Source organism: Centroberyx gerrardi, chromosome 4 (assembly GCF_048128805.1).
Source record: "Centroberyx gerrardi isolate f3 chromosome 4, fCenGer3.hap1.cur.20231027, whole genome shotgun sequence".
NCBI lineage: Eukaryota > Metazoa > Chordata > Actinopteri > Beryciformes > Berycidae > Centroberyx > Centroberyx gerrardi.
In genome coordinates, this window is record NC_136000.1 from 22,986,243 (window position 1) to 23,007,702 (window position 21,460).

At 43.6% G+C, this 21,460-nt stretch overlaps 2 protein-coding genes across 2 annotated transcripts; one reads left to right on the forward strand and one right to left on the reverse strand.

Moving 5' to 3' along the window:
- Positions 1 to 363: 363 nt before the first annotated feature.
- On the forward strand, positions 364 to 11,609 carry ttc38 (tetratricopeptide repeat domain 38). The gene is made up of 14 exons (XM_071900338.2): positions 364 to 464; positions 1,821 to 1,898; positions 2,094 to 2,175; positions 2,919 to 3,090; positions 4,331 to 4,504; positions 5,913 to 5,988; positions 6,385 to 6,504; positions 6,681 to 6,740; positions 6,967 to 7,005; positions 7,507 to 7,588; positions 8,029 to 8,194; positions 9,694 to 9,853; positions 10,332 to 10,405; positions 10,790 to 11,609. Exons 1-14 carry the CDS (start codon positions 435 to 437, stop codon positions 10,875 to 10,877), a joined length of 1,401 nt encoding a protein of 466 aa, XP_071756439.2. The 5' UTR covers positions 364 to 434; the 3' UTR covers positions 10,878 to 11,609.
- A 63-nt stretch (positions 11,610 to 11,672) lies between these two features.
- Positions 11,673 to 21,334, reverse strand: tspan33b (tetraspanin 33b). Its single transcript, XM_071900372.1, has 8 exons — positions 21,239 to 21,334; positions 18,464 to 18,521; positions 17,571 to 17,698; positions 17,384 to 17,458; positions 14,764 to 14,859; positions 14,223 to 14,351; positions 13,231 to 13,392; positions 11,673 to 11,741 (listed from the first exon to the last, which is right to left on the reverse strand). Exons 1-8 carry the CDS (start codon positions 21,332 to 21,334, stop codon positions 11,673 to 11,675), a joined length of 813 nt encoding a protein of 270 aa, XP_071756473.1.
- Between the last annotated feature and the right edge of the window lie 126 nt (positions 21,335 to 21,460).

A 21,460-nucleotide genomic window follows, 5' to 3' on the forward strand; every position in this document is an offset into this window, starting at 1 on the left:
GGGAGCTGGCTGTAGGCATTTTTTTCCGCCCAGCTGTTATCAGCTGATAAAACTAAAGAATGTCGAAATAACCATCTGTCGTCCATCCAGCCAATATGTGCAAACTTCCGATCCAAATTTTCAAAATGAAAGCCTTTATGCTGAATATACTTGATTATAGCCTACTTGTTTTTGTGTAGGATAATACAAAGCACCAAGTAACAAAAAATAATACATTTACGAAAACATGTGTTATGTGAAAATACATTTGTATTTCGATATCATTTTTGTTATTTTGTAAACTCGGTGCTTTATTATGGTTTTTCCCTAGAGTCGCTTTTATTTTGAAAGTACTTTATGGTAGTTCCGGTGTTGTTGTGGCTCACTGTGTTCGACTTGACGCACCTGAGATAAGTTAACCTCTGTTCCGAAGAGTCTGCAGGCAGAAGTACAAGATGATTGCTTCGAGTTTTAGGGACTGCGAGGTAAGTGAGGGACCTTCAGCATTATTCGCACAGTAAAGAGAGAAACTTTTTAGCAGAGTGTCACACCAGAAAGTAAAAGCCTACTCTGGTATTGTCCCACGATAGACCAACCAATGTCTGAGTTGGCGTTTATGTAATTATTTTCAACGCTAGAAGGTATCAGGCTACGGACGTCACATGAGCTTAATATGGGGCAGAGTGCGCGGGGCTTGTTTTGTATTCTGAGATACTGTGGAGAGGGAGATGCTGCAATTTCTACCAGAGTCTATAAGGTTTAGCTGATGGTGCATAAGGCAAAATTTTGGAAAAAACTATTTTCTGGGGGGCAAACTATCCTTAGGTTTTTAATTTGATTTTATTAACTACACTTATATTTGGTGTTACATAAAGTATACATATAGATAGGGCTATAAGATATAGAAAATAGTTCAAATTCCAGACGAAAAATCACTATAATATTCCTACACATACTGTGTCTTGATAGTTAGTTTATAATATATAATAATAATAATAATAATAATATTAATAAATAATAATAATATATTTTTTTTTTATCTTGTTCCTCTGATATTCCAATCAGGACCTGTCGTTTTGCTGTGATATTTGTGCAGTGTCATGATAAACTTTATTAGATTACTAGTGCTTTTTCGTGTGTTCTACTCTCCCAAACCCCAGTTCACTATACATTTCATTTGCATACAGTAATGAACCTCTAGCACCTGCATCCTAAGCAGTGGTGTAAAGAAAAGTAAAAGAAAGTAAAAGTAAAAAGTAGCTCATTTAAAATCAAAGTAAAAGTTACTGAGTTACTTTTCAGAAAAGAGAACGTTGTCAGATGTGATATTTCCCATGCAATTCTAGAAAGACGAGAGGACAGAGTTCAAGCTTGATTCATTTAATTGTAAAAATGAGAAATTACAAAATAAAGTGCACAAACAAAGTAAAGCCAGATTACTCTTCTCACTGTGAATGGCTCCACAATTTGTCAATTTACACTGGTCCAGTTTCTGATGCTGATTGAGAGCCACAAAAGCTCAAAAGGATGTGATTTAAAATGTCAGCAAAAATGTATTTAAGTAAAAGTAAAATTACTGACTTTAAAAGATACTCAAAAAAGTACAAGTACACAAAAAAGCTACTCAATTACAGTAACGGGAGTAAATGTAATTCGTTACTTCCACCTTTGATCCCGAAGGCAAACTTGTGCACTATAGCCCACTGTACCTTCCATAATCTCCCCAGCTCACCTGAATCAATGAGAATCTGCTATACGGCTGCAGTATATCTTTCTATGTCTGAATACAGAATTTGCATTGACATGTTTATGTATTTTGTAAATACTTGCGTTCACAACAGGCGTGGAGGGCAGAGGGTCTTCCATTGTCCACCAGCAGCAATGAGGCTTGCAAAATGTATGATGCCGTACTCACTCAGGTAGCCTAAATACTCACCAGGTGTCTTTTGCTCTCTCTCTCTCTCTCTCTCTCTCTCTCTCTCTCTCTCTCTCTCTCTCTCTCCACTCTCTCTCTCACTCACACACACACACTGACATTGCCTGCAGACTGTCTCCAATTAAAGTAATACAAGCTAATGCTAATAAACTACTTCCCTGTTTTGTTTGGCACTCAGTATGTGACCTGGCGTAATGATGAAACCCTTGGAGGAATTGAAAGATGCATGTCTGCGATCCAGGCTGCTGATCCAGACTTTGGTAACTGGAAATGTGGTCAATCAAGTAGCAAACTCATGAGACGAGTTGTGGTTTGATTAAGATAATGATTGTCTAAAGTTGCAAGTAATATGCTCATGTCATAATACTGAATTCCCTTGTTACACCATTAGTGTCAGCAATTATCTGCAAATGTCATTCAAATTTACTTAACTGTAAGCTGGATCCCTAGTAGAGACTGTCTGATTTGGACTCAGTGCTGCAGCTGCCTCCTCTGCACTCTGCTATCTAGACGTCCCTGTGCTTGTTAGCCCATTATAACATTGTTTGTATCTGGAACAAACCTCCAGTCAAACACAGTCAATGAGGTGAGGTTTGGTGACATGCCGACTCGTCAATTCATCACCTCACCAAACCAGCTATTCCTGCTGTTGCTGTCTAGTTACAGCATATCATTTTATCAGCCAAGCACATAATGGGTGATGCCCTTTGTTAAAAGAAAATATGAAAGGCATTTATTTATTGGAACCAATAGTTCATGAGTCATGGATTAAAAGCTTTCACTTCCCCCCTCAACTTTTGTTAAAGTTTAACAAAAGTTGAGCAGAGGGCAGGGAGCGTTGACTTCAGCTGAATGAGTTTATTTGAAGGTTTCTTCCTGTTCGGCTGCAAAGCACAGGGAAAACCTTTTACCAGCACGTCCAATTTGGCGCTTAAACCGGTGTGCTGCAGTGACCAGAGGCCAGAATGAAAAGACGATTGTTGTGCTGTTCCTCCCCCTGCAGTTATGGGCCATGTGATCAGCACAGGACTGGAGCTGGCGGGAACGGGAAGCTCCGTCCGGCTGAACGAGCGCCTGGCCGGCGCTGTGAGGCGCACGGTGGAGCTGGCCGCCGCTCAGGACATCACCCCCAGAGAGAGGCTGCATGTCCGGGCCATGGAGCTCTTCTCTCGCGGGTGAGAACCGGTGTAGCCACTGGAAAGACAGGGAGAGATGGACCTATGAGTAGGAATTTGAATGTAACAGGCCAGTGGTTTGCAAAGTGGGTTCCCGGGAACATGAGAGGATCATTTCACCAACATGTATTAGATAACTCATGTGAATTTGCTTGTTTTGAATATAGTTATCACTCTCAGCTACAATCCCTTACTTACAATGTAGAAAGGTGCAGAATTCCCCCTTATATCAAAAATGTTCTCAGACATGACAAAATCAAATATCACAATATTTTAGACTGAATACCTCGATATCAATAATATGATGATATTTTGGGGGAATGAGTATTTGTGCTTTTATAAGATATTTACACTCAAGAGCATTTTGAAAATTAGTAATGATCATTAGTAATCAGTAATGTGTAATCAATAGTAATGTGCATATGATGAGCAGGTAAAGCCAATCATTGTTCATTTTACTCAGCCAGAACAGCAATTTATTTCACAATATTACAATAATCAAAATCCCAGACGATATCTAGTCTCATGTCACAATATCGATATTATATGATACATCGCCCAGCCCTAGACATGGGTCCCTGAGACAAAATCGTATCAAGTGGTGGTCCATGAACTAATGCATGGATCTATAATCGATAATGGGGTCCTTGGGATGAAAAGGCTGGGGACCCGCTGTAGCAGGCTGTCAGATAAGGCTTCAGTGCGCTCACCAGTGGCTCCTACCAGAGAAAACATCAGCGGGCCTATCTCCATGGCGGGCCTATCTCCATGGAAATAGGCCCGCGAAGCCTGCGAGGGGACGGCACCTGGTCACACCGCAGAAAACCACAACTATGTGTTTGCCGTGCCAGGCGGCTCCTCCTCCTCTTTATCGCTCCCTACGATGCAGTCTCATCATTCAGATCCAGAGTATTCATCTCTCGCAGTCTATAAGCCAAAGACATTCCTCTTTTCATTTTCTCCCACACTCTGGCCCGGTAATATTAGTATTTTATCTCCGGTGTCTTATTTCCCCGTGGTACTGTAGGATATATTATACGGAGAAGACATTCCGCTTCTCAATATTGTCTCGGAGAAAAGTGTTATATTTCACGCTCTTCTTTTCTGATTCCCTTCATCCGAGACGGGAGCGTACTGGTATCTCTGCGATTCTCGTGGCGGGCTGGTTCTATTGCCGCTCGGGAGTTTATTGCCTCACAGAACTGTACCGGTATTTAACGGCTACTGATGTTCCTCGCAGGAATTTTCCCAAAGCCTGCGATGTGTGGGAAGAGATTCTGCTCGAGCACCCCACTGATCTGCTGGCTCTCAAGTTCTCTCATGATGGCTTCTTCTACACCGGAGCCCAGACCCGGATGAGGGACTCCGTGGCCCGGGTGCTGCCTCACTGGAAGCCACATATGCCTCTATACAGGTACAGAAGAGCAACCTGAATGTAGCTATCACCAGCGTTGGGGTTGTTACTGGAGAAAATGAATACATTACACATTACTCGTTACTTTCTTTCTACTGTGACATTATTACTTTTGAGTTACACCCTAAAACAGTTGTGCTGTAAATATTGCAGACCTAACATAGCTCACATTACCAGCAGAAGCAGTCGAAATAATGACAGACACAAAATCTTTCTTTTAATTTTTAATAGAGACAGAGCCCACAGTGTTAAATTCCGACTTTCCGAGTCATATTTTCCACTTTGTTGGCTCGTTCATCTGCGCTCTGCTCATAAATTCAGATATTTCCAACATGACTTGAAGGCAGGAGAAGACAAGGGGGATCTTTTGATAGATATTACACCATTAAAGTCTTTAAAGAGGCTAAAGAATGTAACAACCCAGATCAGTAACTGTAATATGATTACTGACATTGGAACAGTAATACTTTGTTACAGGAAAACGTAATTTCAGTGCAATAATTACCTCCAACACTGGTTATCACAGGACGGGACACATAAATATACACATTTTAAGACATTCGGAGCACTTAGTGTCATTGAGTTAGGTTGTGCAAGTGACAGTAAGTGACACAAGGATGTGCCAAGACAGTGTAAATACTAATATAGCCTTGCTGCTCAGGGTCACAGAGTCAGCAAATGAGAACCTTTATTGGTATGGGTGTGTGGGTGGCGGTTACTTATTGGTGCTTAGAAAGTAAACAGTTGTGGAAGAAGCCGGCGGTGATGGAGCGCCGCCATCCTCCAGAGCGTCATTCCTCACACGGCGAGGAGTTAAAGCAAACACAGCCTCACCCTGCAATCATGCAAATCCTTGATGGGTGAGAACTGGCAGGGAGTGATATTGTAAAAGAGAATGTGCTCCTCCACTTTATCTGTCTACTTGAAGTATAGAAAGGAGTCAGCTTATGTTTTAATATTCAAGCCTCAGTGTGATTGCAACATTGATATCTCCAAGCTGCGCCTCTGTGACAGGGCCGCTTATTTATGTCACCACATTCCCACAGAGAAAAGAAAGGCCCATATATATATATATTTTTTTTTTCTCAGACAGTAATTACTTGTGGAGCAATCAAAGGTTAGCGATGGCACTTGGCGCGTGAAGCACGTCACAACAGTCGATTCCAATCTAATGATCGTATCGACTATTTTAAAAGCAAATTGGGGTCTCTTCAACTCTGCCCCATTTATTCACTCTTAACTGTCTTTGTTGTTGCTCCAGGCGTGTCTCCCCACAAAATCAATACATGCTTATTATCGCCCTGGAAGACGTAATAATCCCATCATAAATTGGACAGGTAGATCAAAAGTTCTGTCTGCCTATATATTTTTGTAATGAGATTTTTTTTTTTTGTATTTGTGCTACCAGCTACCTGAAAGGACTGTATTCTTTTGGTCTCCTGGAGAGTCGTTCCTACGACCAGGCTGAGAAAGTAGCTAAAGAGGTGAGATTTTCTTCTCCATTACAGCCTGTTGTACACGGTGTTGCTCTTATTGTGATCAGGTGGTGCAATTTGTCTCTGCCTGAAGTCATTTTGCCATTGAAGTCCAATAGCAAATAGCTCACTCAGACCTCACAGGGATGACTCGTCTCTGCTGAATACTTGATGCAGAAGAAGAAGTCATAGTGACATTAGGGTGAGTGTGAAACAGTGGAGCAGCACAAGCCAGCCGCAATGTCAAAGACGGACAGAAACCGAGAGTTAAGCATGCCGATATTGTTATATTGGCGTTTTCTTGTGGCACAGAATCATACTCCTTTTTTCTGCACCCGTGCTTCTTTCTCCTTTCTTCCAATCCTCACTTTTTCTCCTCATTCTTCCCTCCGTCCCTCTGTGCAGGGCCTGGCTCTGACCCCAGAGGACGCCTGGGCCGCCCACTCTGTAGCCCACGTCCATGAGATGAAAGCAGAGCTGGACAAAGGCTTGAAGTTCATGGAGAGCACCGAGAAAGACTGGCAGGTACGGTCAATCGTTTTTCTTTTTTTTTTGTCCCTTCCCAGTGAATTACACTGATGAGTCACATCTCATCACCTTCTTACAAGCTCCATCTTGGGCGCCGCACACTGAAATAACAGCACGAGTTGAAATGCCGCTCAGAAAATTCATATTTCAGATGTGTGTTTGCTTAATTTCAGGGATGTGACATGCTGGCCTGTCATAACTATTGGCACTGGGCGCTATACTTCATCGAGAAGGTGACGATTATAATGAGTTTTCTCAGTCAAGCGCATAGCTGGCAGTAGGAGTGTTTGTGGAAATTCTATTTATGATATGCTCCCCCTCGGGTTATTTGAAGTGTAGAGTTGATTATATTGGGAGATTAATTTGTGTTTGCATCTAGGCAACAGACTTTATCACTAGTTTATCTCTCCTGTCTTAAGTTATTCTGATTTCTCTTTTCCGCTCTCCCCTTCTCCGCAGGGACAGTACGAAGCCGCTCTGAACATCTTCGACAGCCAGGTCGGTTAGCGCTGAGAGGTTTCATCAAAACGTTAACGCTATCTCTGTCTGAACACATACGGAGACCTTTCGAGAGCGATGCCTGTGCCGATACACAGGGGATGCGGAGTAAAAGCAATGTGTTGTGCCCCTGTGAGTTGAGAGGGCACGTGTGAGCAAATGGAAGTCAAGTCCATTTGACGATACATATCACATACGGCGCGAGAGCCAAACGCATCTGCCCTTTCCAGTGTCGCCTGTCACACGTGATGATTTTTTAATTCGGTTGTTATCCAGAAATAGAAGACACAGATGGAAACCTAAGCCACATGATGTCCCGGAGCAAATTTCGTAATGTTACTTTGAACTTTATTGATTCTTATACCGGCTAAATTCTTGACTGTTGAACCATTCACTTTGGTGGAATCCAGCAAAAATGTGTTTTGTCATGGTTCTATCTCCTGTCATACCTAGTCTACAGTGTTTGAGGTGGATGGTAAAACTGTGTCCCGTTCCCATAAGGTGTCCAGACGCTACAAGACCGCTGGAGCCATTTTGGACACTGTAGACGCCTCTTCTCTGCTCTACAGACTGGAAATGGAGGGTGAGATACAGTCTGATCTGGGCGTCCACAAGGCCTGTCAGCACTAGGGTCATTGTTTTTCCCACTGACAGATGGATATCCACCATATATCCATGTCCTTTCACTGCAAAAGAAATGTTCATTTTAAATAGTCATACAATCTAGCATTGCCTTAAAGTCTTTTTTTCTTCCCTAAAAGCAAGTGTAAAAAAAAAGGTCCCAATGGACTGAGATAATCGCACTTGTTTTCAGTGCAAATCAACTTGTTTCATGCGTTTTCTTGAATTGAACTGAAGTGTTATTTTCTCAATAGTACTAGTGAAGCGTTCTGTGTTATTCTGCCTTGTTTCAAGATACTGACACTCGAAAACTCCTGAGACAAGTGAAACTGCTTTCTGAAATGTTCACTTGTTTTAAGGGAAATTGCACTTTCATGTGATATCTGTGTGTGTGTGTGTCAGGTGTGTGCGTGAAGGACCGCTGGCGGGAGCTGCTCCAGGTCACGCGGCCTCACGCGGACGACCACGTGACCTTGTTCAACGACCTCCACTTCCTCATGGCGTCGCTGGGCGCCGGGGAGACCGCGACCTCCCGGCGTCTGCTGGAGGGCCTGCGGGAGGCGGCTAAGTAAGTTCCGCACCGTTTCTCCCCTCCCCGCCGCACACCTCAACACACTGTCAGCGTTACATAAGCGGAGCCGAGCAGGCCTTATGTAAAACTGAGACGGCAAGGAGCGTGAGCGTAGGACGGAGAGAGAGAGAGAGAGAGAGAGAGAGAGAGAGATACAGAGGGGATGCAATCAAAAAAAAGTGAATTCGGAGCTGCAATCCGTCACAGAGAGCAGGGCTTTCCCTCTCTGACAGGCGTTGTGCTAGCAGCCGCTGCCCCTGTGGATGTGTGTGGTTGTAATGTGTTCTGGCATCCTGACCACGGGCAGCCTGAGCTCTCCATTTTCCCTCGCACACAACCCACAGAAAAGCCACCGCATTTAAAAACCAGTCCTCGGAAAATGTCATGTTTTTCTGGCCGTTACGTAACGTAAAGAAAGTCAGCAGAGTTTGGAGGATGAAGCACCTTTGGGGCAAAAGCGGCTCTTGAAAGAGTGAAAAATCAATTCCTCAGTGAGGGATGGAAATTTTCTCCTTAACTCCACTCTACTTGGAATCATCAGGCAACGCTCTATGAGATGTTTGAGCTTTGCATTCATTTAATTCCATCACTGACTTGTGCCATGTCACGTGTATTACCTTGGTTTGGAAGGCTTGCATAGTTTTGCATAATCCACATTTTGCTATAATGTCATTTTACATACTTGCTCTTGCAGTCAGAGGCAGTGGCAGCCTTTAAGCATTGGCTAATCCAAAAAAGCCTTACAACTGTATGGGATCCTTCGCCTCAGAATAGAGTGAAACCCACTCAGATGATTATGCCTTTCACAGTTCAGTAGAGTAATGCTATAATACCCTTTTCACACTGTAAAATAAAACAAGCGGGAGCCTTATCTGCAGAATTTGTTGTTGATTTTCATAATTAATTTCATCCTATGATGATTTTGGAAAATGAAAGACATTACATATTAGTGTCATTCAAGAATCTAAACAAATCTCCTCAATTAAAAAAAAATATGGCAAGAGCCTAAATGTGTTGAACAGCTAAATTGGAGCTAACTATTTATCTTTTATCTCTTCTGCTTCCTGAAACGCTCTCTGTGACAATCCTGTTGAAAAAGCTCTATAAATGAACTTACTTGATTTAAATCAGAGGCTTGACCCATTTAGCAGCAATCCAGCTGCTAATCTGAAAAAAATCTAAGCAGATCTGGGTGAAAATCCTGCCTGTTTTCCTAGAAAATCCACTCTAGAAAATTGTTTGGCGCTTTCATGTGAATTTAATAAATGTGCAAGCCGTGACTTGGTCTCTTTCCACCCCTTGGTGTAACAGCTTGGTGAGTAGTAGATAGATGTACAAAAAAAAACAGCATTACCCTCCTTGCCAAGCAAAGTTTACTCTTCCGTATACTTCCGAACTTGCGTGCCAAAAAACATTCCATCTTCTGCCCAAGTTTCTTAACCACCCTCCCTTACCGAGACGTGCCTTTTCTTCCTCACCCGTACTCTACCTCGCAGAGAGCCGGGGGACTATTACCAACTTCAGATGGCGGAGACCATCGGTGTACCCATGTGTCAGGCTCTGGTGGAGTACGACCAGGGCAACTACAGTGGGGCTGTGGAGCTCCTGCACCCCGTCCGCTACCGCATGACGGAGATAGGAGGCAGCGATGCCCAGGTGAGGTCCACAGTGAGGGGTAATCGTGGTAAACCCTCAGCAAACGAGCAACAATTAAAAGCCAAACCGAACTGCAGCTCAGACTTGAGGCTTTACTTTCTCCGGATATCACTGATCCTACTGGATGGTGTGTTCATGTGGAAGACACTGAAATCCCTGTTGTTGTGAAAGTAGGCCACTCATCTCAGACAGCCGAGTTAGGCCAGAAGTGAAGAACGGGCTGCATAATAACAACTACAGCCACCCAGTCCATTAATACACACTTCTATAGAGTTTGTGAATGTACAGCACAATGCATCAGTATGAATAATGGATCTCTGTGATGGATGCTGATGGACTTCATGCATCGTGCGTTAAGGAAACCATCCCTCCAGGGGCAACAGTGTACATATAACACTAAAAAGGTAGAGGGAATCTATTTTGAGTGTTGCTACTGTTTTGTGTGTTTCCTAATGGTTTTGCTTGCTATTGTTTGCAGAGGGACATCTTCAATCAACTGCTTATCCATGCGGCCATGAAGTCTGAGAAGAAGCAGCACCAGAAACTGGCAAGGTAATGTACAGCAGGGACTTGAAGTCGAACACATGGTTCTGCATCTCTGTCCAGTACGATTTCAGTCCTGCTCCCAGCTTCTTTTTTCTTCTTTATAAGCTACCGAGGGAGCAGCAGAGGAAAAAGGATGATCTTGCGCAATCCGTACCACTGGATTTCATCATGATGCTGTATAAGTCACTGCTGGGGCTGCTGCTCGCTCTAGCTGTCTTTGTGCCGCGCTCCCTCTGTGCGCCTACAGAACATGAGCTGTATACCCCCATTATATAAGCAGCACACCATGTTACACCTTTATTTATTGATCAGATTAGCCTCTCAGCCTGTAGTCTCTCCGTGTCTGTGTTCACGTCTTTGTTCTGTCTGTGTTCTACCGAATTCCTCCAGATGTCTTCTGGTGGAGCGTGATGCTGTGAAGCCCAACTCCCCGCTGACTGATCGTCTGATCCTGAGAGCCCAGGCTCTCCATGGCTAGACTGGCTGCAAGCTGCACAGAGCGGTTCCTCCCCAAAAAACATCAAAAGCACCAAGACAATCCAGTTGGTCTGATTTTGGACAGGGACTTGGGACTGTCGTGAAGACGGGTGGCACCTTCACACTGCCCTCCCTGGCTTATTATAGGGCTGGGTGCTGACCTGTGTAGCCTTATAAAGCTAACAAATGATCAAATTCTCACAAGGCTTAGGGCTAAAACCTTGAGGTAAAATTAACCCTGTGTTGCCAATTTGCATTTTGAAAATCCTAAAACTCGCATATACATGTAATTATGTGCTTTATGTGAGCGCATTCTTTTTGCTGATATTGCTGTGCTCTTTAATCAGTATGGACCAGTGGGGTCAGTTATTTAGCAAATGTTGAAGCAAAGATTATTTCTATTGCTTTCCTTATGCAAACAGATGATTTGGAGCATAATAACTTTCTTGTTATGATGAGCAGTACTTCATTAACCAAATTTTATTAGCAAATCACATTTAAATATAAATAAATACTTTTCAGAAATAAAATCTTCATGTCAAGATCAATACAAAAGCCATGTTCAAAACCAATAAATATACACTTTGCATGTGATGACTTGGTTGTTGATTGGCACAGAGAATTGCACCACACTATGCCCGCAGGCAACGGCACATTAAAGAATGAGAAATGTACTTAAGAGTTGCCGCGATACAGTAGCAGTAAATAAGATGTCCTTGCAGATGTCAGCGGAGTTGAGTGGAGTACTGTTGGTTCTTTTCTTCCCCTTCTTCCTCTTCCCCCGTGTCGGGCCGCTTCACAACACTGAGCCAATCTCATCTTGGATCTGAGAGATCAGGATCTGGGACAGCACAATGCCTGCAATCTAGAGGACAGCAGCAGCCACTTCAGATTACAGAGCAGACTCTCAGTGACTGTACAGCCTGTACATCTCAAGGTCCCTCCGGTGGTGTGTTGTAATGCTCATTTGGCACAGGAATGAAATGTCTAAACAATGAGGTAAGGCTGCTTGGCCAGCGTTACTCATTGCAACACTGTAAACTCCCATTTAAATGATCATAATACACGACTGCTGTCTTTCTAGGTCGTAATTCAGACTAGATACAGTTCGTATGATAGAAGATCCTATAGACCTGAACAGGGAAGCAATTCTCTCACAGAGAACACCCACATATAGCTTTTATGAGAGCTTGTTAATAATACACAGCTTGACTTAAATTTGACTCGTGCAGACAAAACTAGACATTTGTAGTTTGATCGTCGGAAGTTGCTCTAACAATAGTTTTTAGTGCGAATACGATCCCCATCACCACATGTGGAGGAAAAGAGAGGGAACATCCTCATCAGATTTACTGCACATCAAAGCAATTGGAATACTAATGCAATTGTTTTGACAGGACTCATGGGTAATTCACACGCGTTCCCCTCTGTGGAATCTTTGGGGACTCAATCAGACAGATAGGAGAAAGACAACATTTCATATCAGGCTAAAGACGCATAAGCAGAGCTCAGCTGCTCGCTGTGTGAGACAGTCTGCAGGGCGACAGTAGCAAAAAATAAGTTTGACAAGTAAGCCAAGTTCTTGATAAGTGCAAATTTGATTTCATGGCCAATCTAAGATTTTGGCATGCATTATTAACAGTAGTTATTGCCATGGGATTTGAGGTGCGATTTGCAGTGCTGTGCTCAGTATGTAGGAGGGAGTAGTCGGTTGCCTCCTTTGTTAGCTATACTACAGCACATTATCTCATGCAGACTTCTGCCTTAGTTGCACATTAACCTGCACTTTCACTCAAGAGTAGCAAAGCAATAAATTAATCACATGTGCAGTTAAAGTTTCATATCCCCTGGATCAACAGTGTGCCTTGTCATCTCTGTCTAGGCATAGTTGATTTTATTCAAACAGCCTCACATTAACCCTATGTAGGTTTGTTTTGGGTAGGGTAGAATAGCAGATTTATTTTTTATTTTTTTATTTTTTTTTACAGGGATGGGGATATTCTAAGTCAGGCAAGCCCCAGACTGTGCAGGGCAGTGGCTGGAAGCTCTCCGATTGATGTTTGCATGTGGGTTACTTAAGGCAAGGTGATGGGTCCTGATTGATGAAGTGCTGCTCGGAGTATTTCGCAGCCCCGTCCAATGCACCCCGTGAGGTTACCTACGAGGCAGCAGCACCCATCAATATGTTGATTACTACACACTCAATCTGGTGAGCTTCCAGTTGATACCTGTATTGACCCACGTGTGTGTGAGTGAGTTTACTTAAGGTGAGACGAGCCCCGTGTTGGCCCATGGATGTGTAGGGTTAGTAAGGCCCATGCTGAGGCAGAAGGGAATGAGATGCGTGGGGTTACCTGAGGCAAGGCTAGACCCAGGGCAAGAGACCCCACCAGCAGTAGATGAGACTCGATCCACGTGACGGCTCTGTCTGCACAGCCCACTGGGTAGATTGACTTAGTCGCCTCCAGGTAAGTCTGGGTTTGCATCCCAAAACCGCACATAGTGTTGATCACCGTCTGTATGCCAGATGGGCACCAGCAGAGAGAAAGAGAGAGAGAGAGAGAGAGAGAGAGAGATTTAAAAATCGTCCTTAACCTATTGTTGAACTCTTCTTTTATCGACAACATAAACCAAAAATATTGGAAAGAGTATATTCCGAGGATACTTTTATAGGCTGCTGTTTGAAGACTCAGTGTTATTTGGCCTTGACACAGACATTAACTGTTGTGACAGCCGAGGGTGACTGTTGCAGAAGCCTGTTGTCTGCAAGGGCTTGGAGGAAGAAAGAGGGAGGGAAAGGGCAAGAGAGAGATAAAAATCCAACACAACCAAATTAATTGGATGTGACAATGTAGACTATGTAATTCCTATAATAACCGTGCAGTTGCAGCGCATGGACAGCAGGCCGCAGCACCACATCAATCCTTCTCGTGTTTAATTAATTGATTTTTCAGCCATGTAGAAAAAGGCTGCTGTGAACTGTTCTCTGTCTGGTATGATGTATAATCAATATGAGTGTGATGGATCTACATGCAGCCTTTAGTTTTCTGTCTCCGTGCAAACGAGGAGGAATTGTCAATGTCCTGTAAGCTGTGCTGCTGTGTGTGTGTGTGTGTGTGTGCATTGGGGTCGGTCCGGCATTCTGTGTGCGTCTGAGTCCGTGTGTGGGAGTGCAAATGTGTGCATGTGTGTGCGACCATGCATACATGCGTACAGTATGTATGTACAGTATGTGCATATGCAGTGTTTGTGTGCTCACGTGTATTCTTATCTGCACACGTCTGTTTTTATGCATGTGTAGGTTCTATACTGTGTGTGTGCATAAGCTCTGCAGGGAAGAACCCACCTCTCCGGGAACAGGGGTGCAGCAGGAGTAAGGTACAGCACAGCGCTCTGAACTGGGGTTCCCCTGCGTACAATTAAAGTATAGGTTCCACGACCAGTCTGTGTAGTTGTTCCACCCACAACACTTGAACTGAGAGACAGAGAGACAGAGAAAGAGAGAGAGAGAGAGAAAGAAGAGCACAGGTATATATTTAGAAACACGGTCTTGCACTGTACTGTACATTCTGCCAGTCTGGGTTTCTCCCAGGGGAAAGTCCAGGCTCAGAAGTGTGCCAGTATGTGCAGATGGAAGAGGAACACCACATGAGGAGACCCGCAGGGCACAGGAACTGTATATTGCGCTTAGTCTGTCATGTGGAAAATCCTCGCTGAGGTCAACATAACATACATAAGGCTTACTGCTTTGCGGTCACTGGCTGTGGTTTTCCTGGTTTGCTGCTCTGACATGTTTGATAAAGCGCTAGCTGTGATCAGTTTGGAGACAGTGTGTGATGTGGCTAGCTACAGAAACAAGCACACCGGAGCGGAATGGACCGGAGCACCTCTTTCTGAATGTAATCCATCAGGTTCTGCAGATCCAAGTCGTCCCTGTAGTGCACTATGGCCTTCTTCACGAACTTCCCCAAAGCATCTCGAGTCTAAGACAAGAGAGAGGAGAGAGAGGGCGGATTTTCCACAGCGTATAATGACATCAGCACATGTGTGAGTGAGACACGTAACATCTTCTTGTTAGCATTGTATGAGCATCCAACGGGATTCATCTTGACAAGACAACATGGCGAAGGAGCAGGAGCTCCTAATGCAGTGTGATGGCTGTAATAGGATGATAATGAGACCATTCACTCCTTAGAGATCAAACACTCCATCCCACACCTCTCACCCACACACCCACACACACACACACACACACACCTATACACTCAGGCTTGCACACACACACACACACACACACACTTATACACTCAGGCTTGCACACACACACACACACACACACACACACACACACACCTATACACTCAGGCTTGCACACACACACACACACACACACACACACACACACTTATACACTCAGGCTTGCACACACACACACACACACACACTTATACACTCAGGCTTGCACACACACACACACACACACACACTTATACACTCAGGCTTGCACTCTCACACACACACCTACACACACACACGCACACATGCATTTGAGTGTGTATACTCTTATACACACAAGGCATATGAGCACACAAAAAGTTTAACAGTGATTTCAGCTGCAGTGGATAATTATTTCAACTTATCACTTAGTTGTCATAATGTGGTAATTTTCCATTGGCTCGACAGCATGTTGAATAAACAAACCCCTTTTTTGCATAGTGGTAGATGAAATATGTTGCTTTAATGGTATAATGTGTAATAAGTATTGATTTGAATATAAATGGGTTTGATTCAGATACTAACATTGTGTGCTACTATATTTCGTAAGCTCTCAGCATTTATAATTGGATAAGGTCCATTTTATCCATTTATTCTTACTTTCAGGGTATTAGTAAGCTCTCGCAGTGCCAGTGCCACCCTCTCAGCATCCATAAAAGTTATGGGTTTCATACATATTAATCTTTTAATTTTTCTATTCTCTATTACTTAGAAACAAAGTAGAGTACAGATAATGGCAAGTGTCTTTCCTTTAAAACTCTAAAAACAAAAGGGAGGCATTACAGACTAAATTCAGATTTGATACATGCTAATAAGCCCAATGTATGCTAATGAACTGACTGCAAATTTCATTAAACTTGAAATGAAGTTCTATGAGCAGTTCGCTGAGGGCTTTGTGAATTGTAATTTTGAGTTGCAACTCTTGTTACAACAGGTTATGTTGATAACTACTATGAGATCAAATTATTATAATTATCAAAATAGAGTGATTTTTCATCATGAATTAGTTTTACGAAGTCGTGCAAAGGTTTTTACAGTGCACTCTCTCTCTCTCTCTCTCTCTCTGTCTCTCTTCCTCTCCCTCTCTCTCTCCCTCTCTCTCCCACCGCCTCTCCATGCGGTATGGCGTGCTCGTGGGCCTCAGTGCCTTCCGTCACACCTCCCTGTGTCATTAGCGGCAAAGTCTCCTTGAAGGGATCTGTTGAAATGGAACATTTGGTTCCACTTTGAAGTGCCGAAGCATTTGAATCATTTAGCGAGGAAGGATGCTGGGAGGGTTGTTAAACTGCTCTGTTTAGCAGCAGGCAGCGCGAACGCTGACAGAGAACACAAGGGAGAGAGGAGGAGAGGTGTATCATCTGGCACCAGGCACCTCGCCACCAGACGCCGGTGTCAGGGAACGCTGCCACCGCTCGCTGTTGTCGTTTTATTCTCTGTGGAGCCCTAATGGGAAGGTACTGTAGGAGATAAGTGGATGCTAGAGGGGGGATCCTTCCCTTCCTCGTAGTCTGCAAATCAATCATGGGCTCATATAGGGGGCTCTGACACACACTCTGACACTTAAATCCACACACAACCACGTGTAGAAACAGTTAAAGGGATGCATGTTCTCATGCATACACAAGCACATATACATTTAGACTGTACACAAGCACATACATGCTCAAATGCAAACACACACACACCCTTGTACGAGGGTAAAGTAGAAAGTAAGTGAATGCTAGAGAGACAGAGGGGCGGTTTCCTTCCTTTCCTGGTAGTGTACAAATCAAACAACAGGTTGTTTGCAGGGCTCAGACAAACACATTGATTTCTACTGAAGTGATACTGAGTGTATGTGTGCGCGCCTAAGTATATATGTATCTGTTTTTGTACATGCACCCATTTTTCTGTGTGCTCCTTCAAAAGTTAAACATTGCTTAGACATAGACCAGGCAAAGGTTTTTTTAAGTTGTATCTGTGTTACCACACATAGTTTACAAATGTACAGTACGTCCAAAAAAATTGGAAATAATTTCACAAAATCAGTGGAGCTCAGGGGCATCCATGGTCGATGGTGTATTTCACTGTGGAAGAGAACTGGAGACCAGTTCTGAATGATGGATACATAAAATGCTGCCTGATACCGATTCGCTGCACTGCCTTCACATTATTGAAGGCAGTGCAGCGAATTATTATTGAATCACTAAACTAGTATCCTGAGTGCGGAATAGTCGATAAACGCAACAATACCTGATCCGAGTAGAAGAAGCCCAGAACTGCTATGGCCAGCTGGGTGAGGAAGACCAGTGTCAGGCTGAAGGAGAACTAGAGAGACAGAGAGGAGCGACGTGTTGAAACACACGCATGTAATCTGAGGTACTTTATGAGAAGCAAACTAAAGCGTCAGTGTTAGTAATGCGTCTGTTGCGTCTGTTACTGTCTTGAGGAGGCGGATGTTCTCTCGGAGAGCTCCGATGCAGCCGCAGAAGGTGATGAAGAACATGACCACCCCCACCACAATTAGGATGATGGCCGGGTCGATCAGGAACGTGTCCCGCACCGTGTCTGACAGGAACGGACAGAAACAAATCCTCTTTACATACATTTTCTCCTCCTTCCCTCCCTCCTTTTTTGTTCTCAGAACAAAAACCCTGTTTAGGTACCTGTTCTCCTTCCTTCCCTCCCCCTTTTCCTTCTCTGAGACCTCTCTGAAGCATATTTCTTTGCTTCATTCCCTCCTTTCATTCCTTCCCTCCCTCACACCTCCTCCCCTTCTCCTGTCCTCCATTCCTACTTCCTTCTTCTTTCCTTCCTTCATTCTTTTAAATCAATAATCTGTAGTGGAGTATAGAGTACGATATATAATACAGTCAAAGCTTAAGTAGTGGGATGAGCTAAATCTTTTGTCCGCTCCTCTACAGTGCAACATGGATTTCATGTCGATATACACTTCAGCATGGGTCTTTATTGGCCTCTGCATACAACCAAGTGAATATAATGACGCCAGCAAACAATGTCAATCTTAAACTCATTGACCCGCTCATTTTAAATGTGTTCATGATGTGTTTATGACGCGTGTCAGCATGACTCAACGTGTGCAACTATAAAAAGGCCGCCATCTCACACCCCCACAGCTATAGGAACTGTAATGTATGCAAGCAGCAATTCCTCACAGTTCTCGCTCCCTTGTTTTTTTTCCCCACTGTGATGGCAAAGCAGGAGCCGAGGTGACATTCAAATATAACAAAAAATATTCTGTTTCAACAGTCAAGACAAGACTACAGGCACTTTCTCTAGAGTTTGGAAAGTGTACTTGGAGAAAGTACGTACCTGTTGCTTTCTGGACCTTAGCATACACCCCTATTGCAACAATCAACAAGGAGAAAACCTGGGGAAAAATAGAAGGATATTCTGATTTTCACACCCACATCAGAAAACGAGAAACACAAAACTTGAATCTAATGTCATATTGGATAGGCTGCTGATTTATGTTTTTTTCTCCTATGGTAGTTTCAGACCTGAGGCCTGTATGAGAAGAACCTTCAGAAGTCAGTACTCCTTTCTGCAGTATTGAACATGAAAGTATTGCCTATCTTAAGCTCTCTGCTAAGTTGAACTCGACCTTGGTTAGAAAACCATGGTTACTGTCTGCCCAGTCTTTACTGAGTATTTTTTTTTTTTTGTCGATTATTGTTGAAAGCCTACTATAGAGAATTCTTTTTCTTTTCAGTGGGATGAAATGCAGAGGCAGAGAGAAGATAGAGAGGGAGAGAGAGAGAGAGAGAGAGGTGGTCTGTGTCAACAGCTTGATGTTTTGGTCTTCTTAGTGTAGGTGTTTGAGATGGGTCTTTGTGCGCTGTTGTTGCTCTGTCTGAGACTACAGCGCTGTGCTGGGGAAAAGCTTTAAAAATCATTACAGTAGCAACACAAGCTCCTACTGTGTAAAATATTTAACGCCAAAGAAGTGTTGACGGCCCACACTATGCATGCAATGGATGAAGGAAAGAGCGCTTCACTAATGATGCCTCGAAACAGAGAGAACATCCAGGTAGCACAGAAGAGTGGAGCTGTAAAATGACTGTAGGCTATTTGATGCCAGCCAGGTTGTTGGTTGTGTGTGTGTGTTGGGTGTTATGAGGTGATGATGATGTAAATTCCTCTATCCAGTAACCAGGGTAGATAATGGGTGGAATTAGAGCCTCCTGTTGATTGGATTGTCAACAGTAATTTTCCATCCATGATTGTTTGTCTCACCTTGAATAACCATCTGCATGGCTTGGCTTTCATTTCCAGCCTCCAAATTCACACACATTTCATCTGATTGGCAATTGTGTGTGCATGCATGCAATCGTGCATTTATGTGCGTGTGTACTAAATGCATTTTGTTTAGTTTGGGTAAACGTGACTGTTCTGTTTATTTCTTACTACCCAGAGTCTGTCTATCAATAGCTTCAAAGGCCTGTTCTGGATCTTTTGGAGGTCAAGAGGATCCATGGTTGATGGTCTAATTTGCTTTGAAAGAGAATTATCAAACTTTTCCACGCTACGGGGAAAGTGAATTGTTACTTTGAAATGGCTGGCTTTGTCTCCCTCACATTTTTGAATCAATAAACTGTTGGCATGACAAGACAATAGCTAACAAAACACAGCACATCGATGACATGTTTTCTTCGGAGTGGCAGTATTTTCAAGGTTTTTAAAAGCAATACTGTAATTTGTCTCGGGCGCTTCAAGGTGCTGAAAAGAGGAATATTGGCTGAGGCTGACGGAGCGTGTGCGCCCGCACTGTCATTTGCTACTGTGTGTGTTTGTGCGAATATGTGTGGCAATGCGAGTGCAGTCGGAGTAGAGCAGACGCACAGTGAATGTATCCAGCTCTGTTTTTCAGGCTTTTCAAAGGGATGAATCAGGCTTCTCCTGGTGGATTGTGCGGGGAGGGGAAAGCCAGCTGAACTGAGCCGCGGGGACAGGGGGACAAAGGCCTGATGGATTAGGGCTGCAGTGTTCACTTCTGAGCCCGTCTCTGATAAACAAACACAACACAGGCCGGGGCTGTTTGGCTGGCTGCATTTATTGTTGATTGGCTCCGCGCGCAGTAAGACTAGAGCAGTGTTTGTGTAGGATTGGATGAACGGGGATATGATGGAGGTGTAGGGACGTCTTGGAGCTCTAGATATGATCCATGAGCTGAAAGTGGTATCTGTAGTAGGAAAGTGAGTGAGTCAGAGTCTAACTGTGTGTATATATGTGTATATATGTGTGTGTGTGTGTGTGTGTGTGTGTGAAAGCCACCGAGCTGAGCAATGGTGATGGAGGACAAAGGCCTGATGGATTGCTTGATGGTTGCATGAAAGTGTCTCCCATCCTCTTATGTCGCCTTCCCTACCAATCCCAGTTGTCGCATGGCCACCCACTCATGATAACAGCCAACTGTGGAGCTCATGTGTTTTGGGACTGCTTCACACCCACGATATGCAACAAGGACTTAAAATCTGCACCATACAGATCTTGTGAAACAGCGCAGGAGACAGCACATTCAATGTGTAGCACATCCAACTGTTGTCTATACAGTAGTTGATGTCTTTGAAGTTGCAGTATTTGTCAGAAAATACATCCAGACTTGATTAAAAACCTACAAACCTACAGGGCTGCCAGGTGTTTGATGGTTCAACATGAGCCAGTACTGGAATGATTTGATAAGCATCCCAATGCACCATTCAACATGTGTTACACTGATGTATGGGCGGTCTGAATGCGCATGTATTACTATTATAAATCATATTAAAGTACTGTAGGTAGCAGCGGGGAGGCTGGGGTGCTCCTACTGTTTACAGCTTAGGCTACTATCTGATTTATATTTCTCAATCTATTATTCATAGGCTATTTTTTTTTGCCTTTATATAGCCTATTTGTTTTTATTTTTTTCCCCTTTGCTTCAGAGCAAATATCTCTCTCTCTCTCTTTTTGGAAAGCTACAACTCCTTGATTTCTTATTTGTACACAGAAACATTCAGACTATGCTGCTGTCCCAGGACTGACAACAGCAGCGTTTCTCTCTGTACTGCTTACAAAACAGATCCCCTTCAACCGAGCAACTCAACTTACCCAGAACAAGAAGCTGAAGAAGAAGAGGAAATATCTGATCCAGGGGTTGATGAAAGAGAATGTCTCTGCTCGGTTCAGATTCAGTTTCCTGTCCATTGTCGGTTACTTTAGTACAGTCCGAGACGCAGAGCTACGGTGACTTTTACTCCAGAAACGCTCCCCAGATCCAGCCCCACCCCAGAGATATTTGGCCACCATGCGACTCAGCAGCTGTGAAAAGGG